This window comes from Capra hircus, chromosome 29 (assembly GCF_001704415.2).
Source record: "Capra hircus breed San Clemente chromosome 29, ASM170441v1, whole genome shotgun sequence".
In the NCBI taxonomy this organism is placed as follows: Eukaryota; Metazoa; Chordata; class Mammalia; order Artiodactyla; family Bovidae; genus Capra; species Capra hircus.
The window spans coordinates 31,437,982-31,459,029 of NC_030836.1; the positions used below are offsets into that span (position 1 = coordinate 31,437,982).

General features: G+C 50.4%; 1 protein-coding gene across 5 annotated transcripts in view; it reads left to right on the forward strand.

The window, feature by feature from the left end:
* FLI1 (Fli-1 proto-oncogene, ETS transcription factor) overlaps positions 1 to 21,048 on the forward strand; it is a 139,866-nt gene that overhangs the window by 68,789 nt on the left and 50,029 nt on the right. For all 5 annotated transcript variants that reach the window (XM_018043321.1, XM_018043323.1, XM_018043325.1 and 2 more), the window contains 2 exons: positions 10,138 to 10,349; positions 19,073 to 19,227. In XM_018043321.1, coding sequence (XP_017898810.1) covers positions 10,138 to 10,349; positions 19,073 to 19,227 — 367 coding nt within the window. The remainder of the gene's footprint in view (positions 1 to 10,137; positions 10,350 to 19,072; positions 19,228 to 21,048) is intronic.

Sequence of the window (21,048 nt, forward strand, 5' to 3'; positions counted from 1 at the left end):
TGTGGTTATGGTCAAAAAAGTGACTGTGAAAACTCAATGTCAACAGGCAAAGGTAGAGACCCACGGGAGACGTGGAGAAGCCTCTAATGGGAGACTATGATTAACAGGGGCCTCCGGCTCTGGATTCTGTTACGTGGCCTGCCTGTATGGAACGCCGAGCCCCTCAGCTCTGAACGCACTTAGGTTCATTCCCTTAATTTATTAAACTCCATTAAATAAAGTACTTTCATCTGCAAAGGATTCCAATTCCATCTTCTAGGAACTTGGCTGACTGCCTTACGCCGGGCCGGTCATGGCAGAAGCTCCCCCCCTTCCCCAGTTAGTGAAGATTTAAGTGACAAGGTGGCTGGTGGAAGCCTGGAGGTGGGGGTGGGGATGGGATTAGAAATTTCAGTAGGCTACTTTAGAAATCAGCCTGGCACTCTGAGTTTCCAGGGCCATTTTGGCTATGCGACACAACCCCGGATGGGGCGAGACCGAGTTGCCAAACTGGGAACAGTTTGGGGGAAAAGGTTAAGCTTTGCAGTTGGGCTACAGATTGGAGAATCACTAGTTGAAGGATCTAAGGCAAGCGCTGAGCCTCTGGACACTTGGGTTTCTTTTCAATAATGGGAGGATCCTAACATCCTCGGGCTTCCCAGGTGGTGCTAGCGGTCAAGAACACACGAGACGTGGGTTTGATCCCTGGGTCGGGAAGATTCCCCTGAAAAAGGAAGTGGCAACTCACTCCAGTATTCTTGCCCAGGAAATTCCATAGACAGAGGAGCCTGGCGGGCTACACAGCCCATGGGGTCGCAAAGAATCGGACACAACTGAGCACACGTGCATACATATCATAGTTAATTTATTCAGCTGCCCTGGGTCTTAGATGCAGCGTGCAACAGTTTTCACTGTGGTGTGCGAACTTCTCTCTAGTTGTGGCGCGTGGGCTTAGTTGCCTCGTGACACGTGAGATCTTAATTCTCCAACCAGGGATTGAACCCTCATTCCCTGCATTGGAAGGTGGATTCTTAATCACTGGACCAATCAGGGAAGTTCCCTGCCACCTTCCACTTGTGGAGGTTTCATAAAGTCCGCTTATGGTTCACAGGGAGGGGAATAGACATGGCCTCTTGGTGGGGAGTGGCCAAGATTGGAAATCCTGCTGTGGCCGTTTTGGGGCAAAGACAACCTTCCTGACCTGAGTGGGAGCACCTGCAGTGCTCTGTGCTAAAGAGCTTTCAGATCATTCTGGGTGATTGATCGATGTCTTCACCTTCTTCCTGATCTATCATTGCCAATCGTGTGCCTCCTCTTCCCTTTTGTACCTGCCTTCCCTGTATTGGAAAAAAATGAGTCAGAATCAGGCATAGGGCTGGCTGTTAAAAAGGAGGGAGAAGCTGAAGGTTTGAGCGATCTCATAGGAGCCACCTCTCCTGACACTTCAGCTGTGACTGTGCTGAGCATCGTCCACGCCCACCCCCCGCCCCCCACCCCTCCCTGCCCTGCCCCCACACACACTGCTGCAGAGCCTGCTGATTTCCAAAAACAGAGAAGCCGGAGGACTTTGCTCCCTGGAATCCTGTCTGCAGTGTATATGCTCTCTGGCTGCCAGGAGAAGGGACTTTATGTCATTATGCAAAGAATGTAATAAAAAGCCACAACTCGTGGCTTCCTGTGGTGACCCAGGGATTAGCTTTCCCGAGGCCTGGTCTGGGAGTCTTGGACTCCTGGAGCAGAGGCAGCGAGCGGCAGGGAAGTCAGTCTGGTCGATTTTGACATCTTTCAAATTGCCTCTAGCACAGCTCATCGGCCACCGGAAGTTGTCCTTACAAGACTTGGGGCGGCACCAGGGAGAGGTGGGCAGCAAACCAGTGTAGGGTTGATTGTTCTGGGGCCCCATCTTTTGGGTCATTCCCTGTGCTAGAAATAAACACTCAGCCTCATTGTAAGAATCAGGGTCTCCTCCTCCTCTGACTCCATCTGGCCCATCGCTGTGGCTCCTGTGTGTCCTTCCTGCATGTGGACTATGGCAGACACTTCTTTCCTGCCCTCCTGCAGAGAATAGGGGACGTCTCACGTCACCCTCTTCAGCCTTTGCTGGCTGCTCCAGAGGCTTTTCCCTCTTTGCCTCCATCTCTGCTAAGCTGTCTGGGGACGTGGTCCTCGGTTCATCACTAATGTCAACCAGGCCGTCATGTGGCCAGGCTCTGACCACATCCCCCCCCATCGCTCAACTGATGTGAGTGTAGAAAATAGGCCTGGACTTAATCTAAGGAAAACAAATGGTGGGAGACACATCTGCTGGTATTTAAAAAAAAAAAAAAAAAAGGAAAAGAAAAGAAACAAAATGTATACATGACAAATTCCGAAATATGGGAAGTTTATTTATTTATGAATTCACAGTCATGCATGCGGCATTCTTCTGATACTTACTGCAGGACTGATACAGGGACAGCGGGATGAGTGGGTGCTGCTACTGCCTCCTGTCTTTTGCAGGATTTCTGAGCCTCATCTGTGCCTCCTAGAGGCCTGAATTCACAAACTAGAAAGAGAGAGCAGACTGAGGCTGCAAGGAAACAGTCTGATGGTTTGCATGGAGGAGAAGCACAGAGTAAGAAGTAAGCTCTCTTCTCTAGAAGTCCGTGGAATCCACATTTCAAATCTGTTATCTCCAAACCTGCTCGTTTTGAACCCTAGGCAAACTTGGTTGCTTTTAAGTAGCCAACACATTTGAGAAGGAGGTACCTCTCTGGTTTTATCTGTCTCCCTTCTCCAAACCGCATCTCCAACCCAGAGGTTCCCATGGCATTCCCGTGGAATCTTTCAGCATTGTACTTCTTTTTGAATTTTTAAAAAAATTTATTTATATTCATTTGGCTGTACGGGGTCTTAGTTCTGGCATGCGGGATCTTTTAGTCATGGCACGCAATATCTAGTTCCCTGACCAGTGATCGAACCTGGATCACCTGCATTGGGAGTGTGGCGTCTTAGCCATTGGACCACCAGGAAAGTCCCTAAAAAAATTTTTTTTTGTTTGCTATGTCTTAAGAACTTTAGTAGTGTATGTGTGCTCGGTTGCGTTTGACTCTTTTGCAACCCCTTAGACTGTAGCCTGACAGTCTCCTCTGTCCATGGGATTTCCCAGGCAAGACTACTAGAGCGGGTCGCCATTTCCTTTTCCAGGGGATCTTCTTGACTCAGGATTTGAATTCACATCTCCTGTTTTGGCCGGTGGATTTTTTACTACTGAGCCACCTGGGAGAACTTTAGGCACTTGATTCAGGGAGTTCATTTATATTATCTCATTTTATACTTATTCTAAATCTGCCAGCTTAGGGACTGTTATTATCCCCATTCTACAGATGAGAAAATGACCTTTGTAAAGTATAAATGAATTGCACTAGGTGGTGTATTGTTGAGTAACTGATGGAACTTGGATTGGAACTCAAATCTCTCTGACTCCGAAGATCGGGCTCTAGGTCTGTTTCAACAAACATAAGAGTTACCCTCAAAGGGGTGACAATCTAACCGGGAGGTGGATGGTCATAGTTCAATGCCCAGACAGCAGATCTGAATTAGAATCCCAGGTCACATTCAGTTGCTGTGTCACCTGAGCTCGTTAGTTCACTTCTCTGAGTATCTTATCTATTTCCTCATCAGAAAAAAACAGAGGTGATAACAGCACATCCCCTATAGAATTGCAGGGAGAATTAAATTAGATTGTTCAAGGAAAATGCACTTAATAAATAATATGATAATCATCTGCTACTTTGATCTCTCTTCTATAGTGAGATGTATTAGAAGTGATGTGTATTTAAGGCAACCTTACCCAAACTGGGTAAAAAGGAGAATCTGCACCAAGACAAGTGCCCCCTGGCTGTGCATGTCCGCAGGCTCCCAGAGCCAGCAGGGGATCCTGGGAAGGAAGGCTGACATGGTTGGTCAGCATTTTTACAGCCAGTATTACCATCCTGTTAGCTCGGAACTCAAGCTGCCGCTCCAAGACGTTGCCCTTGCCTAAGTGCTCTAGTAAATGGGTCAAATAGGATACTGATGTGCTCGACTATTTCTCTATTTGGAGTCCAGGAGCCCTGTGCTTCCCTCTGGCTCTAGGACCTCCCTCTGGCTCTAGGATACAGTGGTGAGAGGCCAGAGCATCCTGATGAGCATCTTTTGTTCCCAGCATGAAGCAGAGAGAAGTCATGTGCTTCATAGAATCCAGTTACTAAGCAGTTCAGGGCTGACTTCGCAGGGACAGTGATGGGGACCATGAAGACCTCGGACTGAGACCACACATGGGATTAGACCACACACGGGATTAGGGCCCTGCCTTCTGTCCTTCCCACTAAAGGCAGTTTCCCTGCAGGGTGCTCTATGGCGACCTAGACTCAACAAGTCTTTGAAGAATCACTTGTCTCCCTCTGCATGAAGGGATCAGTGTCATTCCCAAGGTCAAATGGAGAAGTGAAGGAACCTAGGCACTCTGAGAGTAGTGTGTGAACTTTCATGCTGATACTCTTTCTATATTCAGCCCATCCTCCAGAGTTAAACATTTAGAAACCATCCCTCAGTATAAAAGACTTGAACACCAACTGTGGACTCATTCCTGTAAAGAGTTGTAAGTACTAGTAAAGAGTTTCACATTGAAACTTTTATAAGCTTTACGTATTTAAGTAGAAGTAAACGGCTTCTGGGCTTCCCTGGAGGCTCAGTGGTAAAGAACTCAGGTGCCAATGGAGAAGACATAAGAGACGCAGGTTCAGTCCCTGGGTTGGGCAGATCCCCTGGAGAAGGGAATGGCTACCCACTCCAGTATTCTTGCCTGGAGAATTCCATGGACAGAGGAGCCTGGCAGGGTACAGCCCATGGGCTCACAAAGAGTCAGACATGACTGAGAGACTATACAACAAGCAACAACAGAAACAAACAAAACAGCTTCTAAGACATGGAGAAAATAGCAACAGCCACACATTGATCTGTCTGCCTTCTCAACTGAGAAAAGCAGCCCCTTGGTGCCTGCACCCCATCAGATCACCCCCAGGGACTTCCGGACCCCCAGTGGGGACACGAAGCTGTAGCACACTACTATGGCAGCCCTCAGTCTACATTGTGCCCCTGTGGTGTCTTCCTGTTCTATGTCTGTCTCCCCGAAATGCACCCACCACCCCCAAAGCAGTTTAGAGGAGACCTGCTATTGGCCACAGAGACTGTACTGCGGGTGTGGTCTCTGGACAGCCTCGAAGCGCTCAGCCTTATTTTCTTTTAAGACTTTTTTTTTTTTCCAGGTGGACCATTTTTAAGTCTCTATTGAATTTATTACAGTATTGCTTCTGTTGTTTATGTTTTGGTTTTTTGGCCCTAGGTATGAGGGATCTTAGCTGCTTGACCACAGATTGAACTCACGCCCTCTGCATTGGAAGGCAAAGTCTTAACCACTGGACCACCAGGAAGCCCCTGCACTCAGCCTTGTGTGGCAAAGCGATGCTATTTCCTTTCAGATGCAAATCTCCTCAGCGCTTATGTTCCACCTGAATCCCAAATCAGCTTGTCTGGGCCCTGGTCTCCCCACATGTATGATTTGCATTGATGGTCCTCATGTCCCCCCCCCCGCCCGACTTGTGTTCGGTTTTCTGATTCAGTCCAGGCCAGGCAAGGAACCATTCTCCTGCATTTTCTCTCTCTCTCCAGCTCCTCCCAGTCACCAATTCTTTTCTACACATTATGATGAAATTTGTTTAAAAATCCATTTCACTATGAATGGTTGCAAACAGGGGTGTGTGTGTGTGTGTGTGTGTGTGCGCGCGCACGCGCACACATGTACATCTACCCAAGCAGTATTCTCACTAGGCCTTTAAAAGTTCAAGAGAGTCAGAGGACATTATTATCAAGGAAAGTTTCACGGAGTAAGGGGGATTTCACTCACCTACAAAATGGGTAGAACTGGATGTGCGCCCGGCCAAGAGGGCAAAGCAAGGGTGCTCCGAGCGCAAGGACTCACAAAGTCAGACACAGGAGGGCACTGAGGGCCCGTTTAGTGGAGCTGTGGGAACAGTGAGCCTAGGGCAGGAGCTGCGTGCGGAAGTCGTGAACCGGGACCACGGATGGTGGGCAGCTGCGGCAACACCTCGTGCTGGAACGACAGGCAGACAAGAACAGACTCGTGATGACTGACGTCCAGGGATGCTCTGGGAGGGTTCTGAGCTCTGGTTGTCTACAGCTCTCAAGGGAGCTGGATCTGGCAGGGGAATGAGCAGGGTGAGCTGGGTGGGGGGCATATGCTGGCAGAGAAAAGAGGCAGAAAGAGAAAAGCAGAGGGAATTGCTGGCAGGACTGGACAGAGGACAGGAGATGTGTCCCGGAGTAAACCAGGGTCCTCTCCTCCCATGGCGTGGCTCCTTGACTGGAGTTTTCTTTGACTGTGAACTAAAGGAAACTTCTATTCCAAAATGAGTTCAAACTAGTTTTGTACCACTTACCACACTGCACTTTGTTCTACAGAGTATTCTTTCTCATCTGCTTGAGAGGTCTCTCCATGGTCAGCCTCTGGAAACCCTGGCTTGGTCTTATCTGTCCTCCATTGCAACCTCTTTGCTGTGAATCCTGGTTTTGCCATCTGCTTGGTCTGCTGACTTGACAACCCTGCTTCTCTGCTTCCTCACCTGCCCTCTTCAGGGATAGTGATGCTAGGTGTCTTTCGCCCTTTACCAGAGCATCACTATCGCCGATCCTGCCTCCCAGGCCTCCGTGATTCCTTCATTTTCTCCCCTAACCCAGAGGAAAGGAGATGGAAGAAATGCTTTAACTGGAAGCTCCTAGTTTTGTGCATGATCAAGCATGCATGTGAGCCACTCTCCATGGCCAAAGACAATGCCTGATTCCTTAGGTATAGTCTCTTTCTGTAGCAGAACTAATGAATGTTTACCACCTCTATCACCAAAAGGGCATTCATAGTTTCTAGCTGGTAATGCACCTTGGCTCCTGGTATAGAAAGAACCCCAGGAAGTTCATGGGCTCACACTCAGCCCTCTGCAAGATAACAATGCCACACTTTTCAACTTGGAACCATATGTGCTTGGCTACCCATACCCCTGGTTTGGGATGTGCAGTTAGGGCGGATCCCTAATTGAAAAGAACAATGGATAAAATAACTAACAGACAAATGGCTTCAAGAAGCACAGCTCCCCTCTGAACATGGAACCAGGTATCTTTGTCTGCCGTGGAGAGTGGCTCACATGCATTCCTGATCATGCACAAATCTAGGAGTTTCCAATTAAAGCATTCCTTCTGTCTGCTTTCCTCTGGGTTAGGGGAGAAGATGAAGAAATAATGGAAGCCAGGAGGCCTGGGAGGCAGGACCAGGGCTAGTGATGCTCTGGTAAGGGGCAAAAGACAACAAACATCATTATCCCTGCAGAGGGCAGGTCAGGAAGGAGAGAAGCAGGTTGTCAAGTCAGCAGACCAAGCAGATGGCAAAACCAGGGTTCACAGCAAAGAGGTTGCAGCAGAAGACAGAGTGGCATAGGACAGCTGGTGGAGATTGAAGGAACCCAGCTGATTTCAGATCTGAGTCAAGGGACCCCCCTGTCCTTTCCACACTCTGCCGGCAGCTCAGCTTTGAAACTGCCGTCTCTGGCCATGTCTACACCCTGCAAAGCCTCCTGTGCAGGAGCAGACTTCCTGGACTGTGTTCCAGTAATTCTTCCTTGATCCCAGCCGGAAACAGCCACAGAAGAGCCTTTCCCTTTGAAGTATGGCTGTCCTCCTGCTGGGGTTGAGAATGGGCCTGGGAGAAAGTTAGCTGGTAGAGTGGATTGTAATTTTATAGGTCTGGGGGCAAAGGTGTCCCAGGGCTGCCACAGAAAAAAATGCCACTGACAGGGTTCATGCAACAGAAATGTATTTTTTTCTCAGAGTTCTGGAAGCTGAAAGTCCCAAGTTGGGGTGCTGGCAGGTTATGAGATCTCTCTCCTTGGCTTGCAGATGGCTGCCTTCTTGCTGTTTCTCCACTTGGTGGTCTTGCTGTGCCTACCATTTCTGGTGTCCCTCTGTGTGTTCAGATACTCTCTTCTTTTTTTTTTTTATTTTCATAGAAAAAATTTTTATTAAAAATATTTTTTTTCAAACTTTAAACATTTTGTTTTGGGGTATGGCCGATTCATGATATTATTATAGTTTCAGGTGAACAGTGAAGGGACTCAGCCATACATATACATGTATCCATTCTCCCCCAAATTCCCCTCCCATCTAGGCTGCCATATAACATTGAGTAGAGTTCCATGTGCTATACAGTAGGTCTTTGTTCATTATCCATTTTGAATTTAGCAGTGTGTATGTGACGTTCCCAGACTCCCTAACTATCCCTTCCCCCTGGCAACGATAAGTGGGTTTTCTAAGTCTGCGAGTCTCTCTCTTCGGTTTTGTAAGCAAGTTCATTTGTATAATTTCTTTTTAGATTCCATATATACGGGATGTCATAGGATATTTTTCCATCTCTGTCTGATATTTCACTCAGTATGACACTCTCTAGGTCCATCCATGTTGCTGCAAATGGCATTATTGCCTTCTTTTTAATGGCTGAGGAATATTGAATTGTATATATGGAGCACATCTTCTTATCTATTCCTCTGTCAGTGGACATTAGATTGTTTCCATGTCTTGCTATTGTAAACAGTGTTGCAATGAACACTGAAGTGCATGTATTCTTTTGGATCATGTTTTTCTCCAGACACATGCCCAGGAATAGGATTGCATCACGGTCACTTTCATGGCAGCGCTATTTTCAGTTTTGTATGGAGCCTCCATACTGTTCTCCTTAGTGACGGTACCAATTTACATTCCCAGCCATATTGAATTAGGACCCACCCAAAGGGCCTTGTTTCAACTCAATCATCTCTTTAAACATCTTATCTCCAAACACAGGTTCTTAGGAACTGGGGTTAGGGTGTCAACATATGAATTTTAAGGGAACAATTCAGACCTTACCAGGTCTGAGAGAGAACTGCTGGCCTAAGAGAACCTTTACTTGAAACTGAAAACTAGCAAAGGTAACTTTATTGGGTGTCACTATGTGCCAGTGACCGTTCTGGGCATCTCTCCCATAATATTACATCTCATCTCCAAGATTACAGATGGTATCGATTATAATTAATCCTAGATTATAGATTGTGACCTCCTTTTCTGAAGTGTGATCAACTTAATTTGGTGGAACTGTGTGACCTAGTGACCACCACACCCCAGGCCATGACCTGGTCCCGGTGATTTGCTGTGACCGGGATGGAGGGGAAGGGTTTCGTTACCCTGCTCTGCTTGCTAGATGTCTGGAAAGTGCGACGCTGCCTTTCTCCATCTGTCATCTCCCCTGTCCCAGCAGCTGATGGGACAGCACACGTGGGAAGTCCAGCCTTGACCCCCCACCCCCACCTCACATCCACAGAGCTGAGACTCCACCCTCTTTCTTGGGTGGGCAGAATCATCCCACTTAAGACTGGAAACTGTCATCTCAAGGAGTCAGGCAGGAAGGGATGATGGAGCACTCTGTGCCAGGGAAGCAGGCAGTCCCCTACTCGGATCTCTGATATGTAAGAAGCTCAGCACATCCTGGAGCATGTCTAAGCAAACAAGCTAGACACCTGTACCAAGGCCTTCTCATTTAATCACCCATCACCTCTGAGAAAGCTATTCTTATGCCTGTTTACAGAGAAGGAAACCGAAATGAGAGTGGCCCCACCCTTCCCCTGTGTGACCTTGAGCCACATACTTAGCCTCTCCGGGTGGGTCTCACTGGCCTCACCTGTAAGAGCAATGCTCCCTCTCATATGCCCTGTAGCTTGGTGGCTTCCTGGCCAGTAAGGGGCATTTCCGTCTATCTGTTTCAAGCACCACCCCAACATCACATGTGTGTACTTAACCATTCTTCTTGGCCTCAGCCTCCCCACCCTCCTTTCTGGGGGTCCCAGCCTACAGAACCAACAGAGGAACATACTCCTGGGGGTCCCCATTCCTTGGCCCAGACTCCCTCCTCACCCGGGGTCATCTGCAGAGAACACATCAAGCTTGCATAATTGTGGGCCAGCCCGCCGGCTCCCAGGGAGGGTGGGGGAGAGTGACACTGGCTAAAGAGTGACCTGGGGCTCTGTGTCCTCCTCTGCCCTCCAGGAGGCTCTGTCGGTGGTGAGCGACGACCAGTCCCTCTTCGACTCCGCGTACGGAGCGGCGGCCCACCTCCCCAAGGCCGACATGACCGCCTCCGGGAGCCCCGACTACGGCCAGCCCCACAAGATCAACCCCCTTCCCCCGCAGCAGGAGTGGATGAACCAGCCGGTGAGGGTCAACGTCAAGCGCGAGTACGACCACATGAACGGGTCCAGGTAAGCCCGCTGGACCCATGCTGCCGGGATGGGGGCGGCGGAGGCTGGAGGCCTGGGGCTGAGTCAGAGATCTGGCGGGAAGTATGTCTGCGGCAGACGGAGCTCTGGTGCTGGGCCGGGCAACTGAGCCAGGCTTTAGTGAGCTGGGGTGAGAGGGCTCCTTGGGGTGGGGCGGCACAGAGCCAGGGAGCCCTCTGGTTCTCTGGGCCCCAAAGCCGCCCTCAGGCCCAGGACACTAACAGACACTTTTGTAACACCTGCTTTATGTCAGGCCCAGGCACCGTCCCTCTTGGGGATAATTCAGTAATAAGATACTCTTCTGTTTCTTGTTGAAGATACTTGACCTCTCTGGGTGGGTCTCATCAAAGCAAAGATGAGCAAACCGTCCTTCGATTTAAAGTCTAGGACGATGACAAAGATGAACAAATCTGAGGGCTCCCTGTGGGAGGGAGAGCACACTTGGAAAGTGGGTTGGGACTTGGTGCTGCCTAGGGCTGATAAGACTTTGATCATAGAGATGGACAGGAGAGGACCGCAGAGGAGAGCACACCTGGGGGCTGGGCGGCCCAGGCTGGTGTCCTGGCTCTGCCTGTGGACCAGTCACTGCTCCCTCTGAGGACCAGCTGCCTCCTTTCTGCACGGCTGGAGCATCAGTTTCCCATAGGCTTGTTACGAGCGTCGACCCTGATACTCTAGGAGAAGTGTCCCAGGGCAGGGCCCAGGAAGTGACCCATCCCAGGACTCAGAAAGTGCTGGCTATCCTGAGGGTGACTGTCACGAGTGAAGTTTGAAAGCTGAGAAAACGTTAGTCTAGTTCATGAAACATCAGGCAAGCACAGGGAGATAAAAACAGAGACCAAGGGAGCCCTGACTGGCTGGCTAAGAAAACAGGGAATTTATTCCACGTGCAGATGCCGATTTGACATGACATTTGAACATCATCAGACCTGTGACTGAACACTTGAAAGCTGGGCATCATGGTATACAGAGAGTGGGGAGGGGAGAGTCAGAAAGATAAGAAGTTAGTGAAATATTCCAGGTAGAAAATTACAAAATTCTGAACTAGAGTCATGGCACTGATTGTGGAAATGAAAAGGGGAAGACACATGAGGGACATATCAGAGGGGATAATTAACAGGACTCAGGTTGATAAATACTGCACTGGGGGCGGTGGCGGTGGGAAGGGGGTTTGTGCGAGGAAAGAATCGAAGATTAGCAAAAGTTGGGTGTTTTCCAAGAAGGATGGTGCCAGTGGCACCCACAGGAGTGGGAGGAGGAAAAGCTTTGAGAAAGGATGTCAGCACCCCTGTGAGATGCATCAGGAGCCATCAGTAAGTAGGACATCATATAAAAACATCTATGAGTTACTGGAAACAGATCAGATACTACTGGGGGATGCAGTTGGAATGTAGACTTGGGTTTCATCACTCAAGTGTTCTGCCTGTGCTGGCAGATGAGGTCAAGGAGCAGACAAGACTAGAGAAAGCAGGAGAAGGGGGTGCTCGTGTGGTGGGCAACCCCCCAGAAGGTCCTGGTCTCAGACCTGCCTGTGAATACACCTGGCCCCACCACACTCCAACCCCATTAACCAACACCAGCCCCTGGGATCCCAGCCACCTTGCTGGCATAGAGGATTTCAGGGAGGCTTAGGGGTTCTGAGCCAGGAGCCCGTCTGGTGAGTCCCTCCACAGAGATAATGAGGGTACTGACTCACTCTTGGTGCAGGGAAGTCAGAGTTTGTCAGTCTTTCCACATCACCATTTGCTTTCCATCTGCCTCCCATGAGGTCCATATTGTATTTACATCTTGACCTAGAGAGGCCTGGTGAGCTGCAGTCCATGTGCTCGCAAAGAGTTGGGCACAACTTAGCGACTGAACAACTAGAAGGACATATTGAGCTTTGAGGGGGTAAATGACTTGCCTGAGGATTCAAAGGTGCAGTGAATCCTTTTCAAAGGTGCAGAGCTGGCCCTGCACCCCAGCTCTCTGATCCTGGCCCCGTGGCCACTCTTTCCATCCCCTCCGCACCCACCTGCACCCACCCCACATGTGGACATCATTCAGCAAGCCTTCCCACATGGGCCTGACCACGGCACTCCCAGTGCTTGCTGACAGTCTAGACTCACCCTTGGACAAGCTGGAGGCTGAGTCCAACCCCTGCTCACCTCCACCGCCCAATCATCAAAGCCAGCAGCACCTCTCATTCTAGGCCATCTGGGAGCCTCCTCCTTCTTCCCCTTCCTCCTCTTGCCTTTCTGACGTCTCCTTATCAGACAGCAGCCTGAGTCTTCTTTTCAAAACATTTGCCTTTCTTGCTCAAAATCCTTTAATGGCTTGTGCTTCAGGGAAGCCTCAAGTACTGCCATATATGAATCCTGGGCAGGGAGGTCCCCCCAGAAAAATCAGTTTTCAGAACCCCCTCACCAGCTCCACCGAGGCTCCCCTCATCACACCAGACGCCAGCTGGAGGGGAGCTGCGTGAAGACCCTGGAGACCAGACATGGTATCTACCTGGCTCTGGTTTCACAAAGCAGCCCCTGCTTCTGATCTGCTGGTCTTGACCAGGGCCAGGAGCTGGTGACAGCGTAGGTTCAGAAACTGATGTCTCCTCGCCCCTCCTGGGAAACCAAGACGATGCAGTGGACTCTTAGAGAATCAGGCAGGCTAGGTCTAGACATCACCAGCACCTCATAAACATCTCCTAAGTGCTCTTGTGGAAGCTGGAGTGGGCAGCAGGGAGCCAGGGTTTTCAGAAAAAAATGTCTTTGCTTAGGATGGAACCCGGTCGGATCACATTCTTGGATCACGCAACAAAGAACCAGCATGATGAAGCAGATGCCGCCCTATTTAAATCTCTCACCTGCCACGCTGTGCTTCTGTCCTTTCAGTACCACTGATGATGTGCTTTTAATGCAGAAGATAATTCCTAACTTCAGATGAAAAGAAACAGAGTATAAAACTTGGGATTTCTTGGCTCATACACTGAATCTGTGCTGTCCAAGGCAGTAGCCACTGGTCACAGATGCTGCTTTGGAGCACTTGAAATATGACCTATCCAAAATGGGCATGTGCTTGATATGTATGTTACTACACTGGCTTTAGGAGACTTAGTGTAGGAAAAAAGTGAAATACATCATTAATTATATTTTTTTATATTGATGATGTTGAAATGATCATCTGCAGCCTGTATTGAATTAATATATTTTAATATATTATTAAAATTAATTTTACCTTTTTTATTTTAAAAATGTGGTTTCTAGAAAATGTTACATTATATATGTGGCCCCTTCGACTGGACAGGGCTGGGCTAGAATGTTTTGGACCGATTCAGGGCTTCCCCGGTGGCTCAAACTGTAAAGAAGCTGCCTGAAATGCAGGAGACCCTGGTTCAATTCTTGGATCAGGAAGATCCCCTGGAGGAGGGCATGGCAACCCACTCCAGTATTCTTGCCTGCAGAATTCCATGGACTGAGGAGCCTGGTGGGTCCTCAGGTGGGTCTTTCCATGGGGTCGCAAAGAATCGAATACAACTGAGCCACTAACACATTTGTGGCACTTTGTTATAGCTGCCCTAGCAGATCAACAAAGTACCCAAAGATGTATTTCTCTCTTCTCTTCATGATTCACGGTGAATTCTCCCCCACGTTCTTCGATAAGTTGGAATTCTGAGTTACTTGATGCTTATCAGAGACCCTACAGATATTTATGTCTCTAGAGGAGGTATTCTGTGTGCCTAAAGCTACAAGGTCCTTCTTGCTTCTGATGCTGCCAATAAGTCATCCAGGCTGGTGGAGAGACTGAGATCTGAGGAGCTCACAAAAATTCGATCTTGCCCACGTTGGGGCAGGTTTGCCCCCTTTCTCCCTACCTTCCGCTTGTGGTTGAATCTGTTACCATGAATTGTTCTTCAAACGGTGTGACCTATAGGCTCTGTGCTGGATGTAGACTTCAGCAAGATGATCCAAGCTGTGGTCTGCAACTAACTCTCAGCTGCATCCTTTCTCAACCACGAGTTTGGGGGAAAACATCCCATGAAGGAAAAAATATATATATCAACTTACGGATATATTGCTTGCTTGCCAGAATTGCTGGACCAGAGTTCACTGTTAGTCTGCCCTGACACTGCCTAGCCTGGCCAGCAGGATCCAATGCCCTTATTAGACACCTGCAGACTTAACATCCACACACAGGAGGACGAGCCTCACACTGTCACTTCTGCCTCTGACTACACAGTCCCATGCTAAAGTGCCTCCTAACACTCTGCACCTTGCAATGAGAAGCCTGTCAGGCAGAAAGGTGAGTGGGAGGGGTACTCAGGGTTCTGGAGAAGCTGTGAGCATCTACTAAGTATAGGTTAGCGTGAGAGCTTTACTATGGGTGATTTCTTTTCTTGAAGTTTGCGTTTGCATCTCCTTTTCAAAGGCAAAAAGGTCACATACACACATCTCTGCATGGCTCCTACAGAAATCCTAAAGACAACACAGATTGGCACAATTTCCTCAGTATGCACGTGATGTAGAAGGCACACCAGATATTGCTAATGCTCCAACAGCCCTGGGGACCTCCTTTTAGCCGTGTGGACATTAGATATTCATCGACCGTAAGCCTAGGCTGCAGGCCTGTGGGACTAGATCCCATACTCTTGAGTAAAGTTGCTCTCGGTTGAACCAGAAGGTAGAGAAGATGTTTACATACTTGAATGGGATTATCTTCAGGTAATTGGGCTACGCTGGTGGCTCAGTGGTAAAGAGTCTGCCTGCCAATGCAGAAGCCACAGGAGACGCAGGCTCGATCCCCTGGGTGAGGAAGATCCCCTGGGAGAGGAAATAGGAGCCCACTCTAGTTTTCTTGCCTGGAGAATCTCATGGACAGAAGAACCTGGCAGACTATGGTCTATGGGGTCACAAAGAGTCAGACATGACTTAGCGACTGAGCAACAACAACAATCTTCAGGCAAGGTCTTTGAAATCTCCTGTTATCCAAATGCTCAAGATTTCTCATTGTGTGTCAATCGCTTGACAGTGTGCGAGGCACTTTTGGGAACCAGCAGCCGTCTTTTTAAAGCAATGATCCCTGAACACAGAAATAAAACCAGAGGAGCAAAGACCTTGTGTCCTTTGGTGAAGATAAAGGACAAGGCTGCAGGGCCCACATGGCCTTTGCTGTGGCTTGCCAGCACAGTGTGGCTTTCTGAGCCATGGTTGAGCAGGACATGCTCTGAGTTACACTTTCAGAGCCACCACCTCCTCCCTGCTCCGCTGTGGCAGCCGCTGGCCCTCCTGTCACCTGTCTCGGTGCTGTCAGCTGCCTGCAGACCCCAGCCCCATGCTAGCTGTAAGTGCAGGTCTCAATACAAGTCAGCAGCAGAGTGGGTGGGCTGAATGGCAAAGGCTCCCCCCCTCCATGCATGCCCCCCCTTGTTTTCATCGGTCCTCTCCACAGGCACCAGCTGCCTCGCTTAAGAGCAGCCTTTATGCTGTGCTTCACCTGTGTTCCTGGCTCCTTCCAATAGCTGGCTGGGCTCTTGGGAAGCCTGTGCTGTCTGCCCAGGCGCAGAGTCCCGCAACCCCAGAGTGGAGGAGGGGCGCGGCAGGTGGATGGGGAAGGCATGGCTTTCCTTCCTTCTCTCCTAGGAGTCAGAGGAGGGCCGGCCTGCACATGGCAGAAGTCCAGGGTGAGGGCCAGGACGTCTCCCTCAGGGTGCTCCTTTGCAGAGTCTGGGATCAAAGACAGAGCCTTGTTCCAGAAGACAAGCACCCAGGCAGGTGGGCGGTGGGCAAGCAGATCACCTTGCCCTGCCCGGCAGCAGGAGAGAAAGGAGGGCACAGAATCGTGGGAGCTTCTGTGGGCCCGAAACGAAGAGGCCCCACCACTGGACGACCCCAGTGGCGCCCCCAGCTGGAAGGCCCAGGCTTGACTCTGTTCAGACGTCCTCCCTAGGGCCCAGCCCCCCGCCCCCCCCACCCACCCCCATCCCCCCCATCCCCGCCCCACACACCCAGCAGGCTCCTTTCTCACCACGGTGCTCAGACTCCTTACCGAGAGAGGTACCAGGCAGCTTTTACTAAACGATTCCCTTATTCAGATTTTTATTTTTCTCTCCTCCTGGTACCAGAGACTGGCCCTGCCCTGGGGCGCTGATGGCATAAGGGGCCATTTCACTGCGATGCTTTCTGAGGTCCGACTTCTCACCTCTGAGTGGCCAGAGTTCTCTTTTGGGCTAAGAAATCCCCAGAGACCCAGCTGATGGTGGAAAAGAATGTTCACAACTCATCTATTTCTCCGATGTTCCCAAAGAGAGATGCAGCCCACGGAGGGCAAGTCCCCTTCCGCCACACCCGCCCACCGCCCACCAGTCCCACCCCTACCCCCCAACCCCCACCCCAGACACCGCCCCCTCACAGAAAAGTGCTCTCCGTCTGCCCAGCCGGGGGAAGCGTGTGCTCTGGCAGCCCCACCCTCGGCACGGCCTCTCCCAGCCAGTGAAAACGTTGCTGTCTTGGTTTAAGGCCAACTTAATCCTCCAAACTTCAGCTGCACTCGGGTTGTTTCACAATGGACAAGTATGCTGGGGAAGGCTGCCAGGCCGTGGTGGCGGTGGTGTGTGTGTGTGTGTGCGGGTGCGGGCCTGTGCTTGCGTGCATGTGTGTGTACACGCCTGCACGCGTAGCGTATGTGCCCGTGTGCGTGTGCCTGCACCGGTGGCCTCAGCGCCTCTGTGCGCATGCGCCCACTTGCGGTTTGCTTGGACTAGGGTGAGGGGGACCCGGCCAGCTCCACCGGAGCTCAGCTCATACGCGGGACCGGGGTCTTTCCGGGACTGCTTCATCTCAGGCCAAGTCCTGCTCCAGCAGAAGCCAAAGGGCCAAACCCTGGTGCAAAGCCCCGAAGTGCTACTGCCGCCCCTCAGACTGCCATGGGGACATTAAACCTTCAACAATCTGGGGCTCCGACGGCTGGTTCTTGGTTCTCTGCCTGGAAAAACAGTAGGCGAATAGTAAAACCTTAAATTCTAACATGTGTAAGTTATACATCTTATTTTCATTTTCAGCCCATGTTCCCCTCTGTAAGACATCAGGAAAAAATTACCGTCTGACTTCTAATATCTCAGTGGAGCATTTATCTCCCAGCTATGATAAGTGATCTTCAATATTTTTTTCCTTTCAGATTAAGAAACAAATTCATTTAATTTTCTTTATTGAATGTGCTCTGGCCTCCCCCCTCCCCTGCCGTGTCCCCACCCTCCTTCCCCTCTCCTCTCAGGCTCAGGGACCATTGCTTGCCTGCCCTCCACGTTGCTGCCTTTTCAGGATGGGCGGGTCCATCTGGCACAACCCTGCTCCTCGCCTGCTCCTTTAGGCTTCAGCCTGGTCTGTTTCTGCCCACAGCAGAGAGAGGGAGGGCAGCGGCCAGACCTCTGGAAAGCCGTTCGAGGTTCTGCAGCCCAGAGTTGGCCGTCTGTAATCTGAACCTTATCTGAACTCCTGGGTCTGAGGGCCTGGTTTGGAGCTCTTGTGAAGACTGGCTGTCTCCCAGGTTACCAGAACTGATGCTTCCTGCTCTGGACAACCGGGAGGGTGGGGTGGGAAAGCTGCAGCCTCTGCTTGGGCTCTTGTCATCTCCTTCGGCCCTGGCACTGGGGGAGTGGCTGAGTGGAAGTGGCAGGGCAGGATAGCACTGCCCTAGGCACACCAGGAGTCTGTGACCCCGATCTCTGGGTAGGTGGTGTGTTTTGCCAGCCTGCTGAGGCACCAGCTGGTCACAAGGGAGATGTCAGCTTTGTCTCCAGACAGATAGATGCTCCCATGTTGCAAAATAGCAGGGACTAACCATGTACTTCTCTGGTTTTCTTAACCATAGGAAAGAGGTGTTAACCTTTGTCATGTCGGACCTGGAGGGTAATGGGGAGATTCACATAGAACTCTCTCTGAAAAGCACGTTGAAATGATACACATGCAATAGTAATGAGTGATTCCGGACTCAGTGACTGTTCAGCCCCTCTGGAAGGCACTATAGAGGATTGCTGCTGTTGTTTAGTCGCTAAAATGTGTCTGACTGTGCAACCCCATAGACTGTAGCCTGCCAGGCTCCTCTGTCCATGGAATTCTCCAGGCAAGAATACTGGAGAGGGTTGTCATTTCCTTCTCCAGGGCATCTTACCAACCTAGAGATCAAACCTGAGTCTCCTGCACTGGCAGGAAGATTCTTTACTGCTGAGCCACCAGGGAAGCCCACTATTACAGGATACTTGAGGTTAAAAAAAACAGAAAGCCATGGCATCGATCCAGCCAGGGGAGGGGCACCTGCCAGGCTAACCATCACACAGTGTGACAAGTCCTAGGGCCACAGCTGAAACAGGGTGCAGTAAGAGTGGGGAGAGGCCTGTCTGGGAGCCAGGTCCAGCGCTTCTGCCTAGGGAGGGTAGGTCGCCTGGCAACAAGGCTAAAAGTGTCAGCTGCAGGCAGAGCCGAACTCAGAGGTCCAGACTCCAGTCTGAGGGCAGTGAGGCTGCCAGAAAGTGTTTAAGTACCGTAATTATAGGATTGGGCTGGGATTTGGAGAAAACTAGTGGCCGTGTGGATAGAAATAAGGCAGCGTCAGCAGCACCCCCGTCGCCCTCGTTCCACCCGGTAGGACTGGGCAGAGGCTCCACGGATGCTCTGGTGGCAGTGGCAACAGTGACACTGATGACTTCCCCTGAGCTTTGTCTCTTCTCACTCCAGGGAGTCTCCGGTGGATTGCAGCGTCAGCAAGTGCGGCAAGCTCGTGGGCGGAGGTGAATCCAACACCATGAGCTACAACAGCTACATGGACGAGAAGAATGGCCCCCCTCCCCCCAACATGACCACCAACGAGAGGAGGGTCATCGTCCCCGCAGGTACTTTGGGAACCCTTTCACTGGGTGCCACCCATGTCCTCAGTCTTCTGAGCTCGTCGTCCTGGGGGAGGGGCATCTACATCTTCACCTGGCCTATTCTCTGTGGAAATGCTTAGCAGGGAAAGCTGCACCTTCTTCCCTGGCCACCCTCCATGACAGCTTCCCAAATGTCACTGGAACCCTGACACACAGATTCGGGAAGCCCCGCCTTCAACAGGTCACGTCACACTTTCAACCCTCAGTGCCTGGTTCCACGGACAAGGCCTGCTGAGAGAGGAGAAGCAAGGTCTTCTGAACCCCAAAGGAATCCTGGGAACACCCAGACGTGCCCACCTTTGCCTTTAAGGACAAGAGTGGCCTGGAGTTCTATCCTGTCCATCGGGCATGCACTTCCTGGCATCCGCAGGGTCCCACCTTTCCAGAATTACAGCTATCTCTTCCAGGTCCAAAATAGAAGCAACTATATTTAACAAAAGGAGTGCCTGAACATGTGCGCAGCACGCTTTGTCATTCTGTAAAAATAGGCTATTTTTCCTAGGTATCGGTACTGTTGGTCACAGAAAATAAAATCATTGTTCAGGCCTTCTGTGTGCTGGCTGGACACTGGCTGTCGAGCTCAGCTGCCTGCTTGAAAAGGGAGGAGAAACTACCCCGTGTAGAGTCCATGCCAGGTAGAAGGTGCCAGAGTGTTCAAATTTGAGGCAGTCAATGACTTACCAAAACAAGTTTACCCGAAAGGCAAACTCCTTCCATTTGGGAACGTGTAAATGCAGTTGTGAATGAGAGCCAAGGATTAGATGTCCCTTTGAGGTAATCCAGAGGAATTTGCGGGTCGGTCTGGAAGGTGTGGCTCTGTAACAGGCCGCTCCGTCCTCGGCCCTCTGTATTTCCTTTCCATGGGAAGCTGTGTGTCACCATCTCCTAGGACTGCAGACACGTGCTTGTGCTCCAGGCCAGACTCCAGGTGGCAGGGACAGGAGGGGTGGGGACAGGGGAAGCAGGGGAGGGGTGGGCTCTCAAGTCTCTGTGCCCTGCAGGACTTGAAAACTGCTCATAAAGCATGTTTATTTCCTTCTTCCATAAACATGTGGCCACCCAGAGGAAGAGAAAGAATAGCTCTGTATACTGAGTGCCTCCTGGTGCTGGGCACCATGCAAACAGCTTCATCCTTGTGATGTTACTTCTGTCTCTAACATCGAGAAAGAAGCATCTGTATCTGATCGCCCCTTCCTCAGGACACCAGCTAGGAATGTTTAGTTCAGGTGCATCTGTGAGAGCCAAGAGAACTGTGTCTTCTCCCTTCTCATAGAAAGAAGGCAGAGATGAAACTGAGCTAAAACTGGCCTGGAGAGAAACTTCTGGACTCCCCATATTGGAGCCAAGCCTCTCCAAGCCTTTGCTCACTTGGAACCAAACTCTCCCCCACCACCGCCCCCTGTTTCTCTCAACAGTGGCCAACATAGGGAGGAAATCTTGAGGACAGAAGAGTTAGGGGGCCAGAGGTTGTCTCTGAACCAAATGTTGACAGCATCTCATTTCCGAAGTCACTTTGGGGAGAAGACAGGGGAAAGAAGGGAGGGGAATGACCAGACTGGTTGACCCTTCAACTCTGAAGTGGTGTTGAAGTACTTTTGAAAAGATAATCAAGGTGGCGGTCTTAGGGGGCCAAGGTCACCAGAGCAGTAATAGTGAAAATAGCATAAATTCCCATCAAAGAATGTTCCAAGCACTTCGTGTCATGGATTTGCTAGCCAGGGCTTCACTTCATTACTTTACTCCTGGCGGGATCTTGCAGCATTATCCTCACACGTTTTGGCTTCC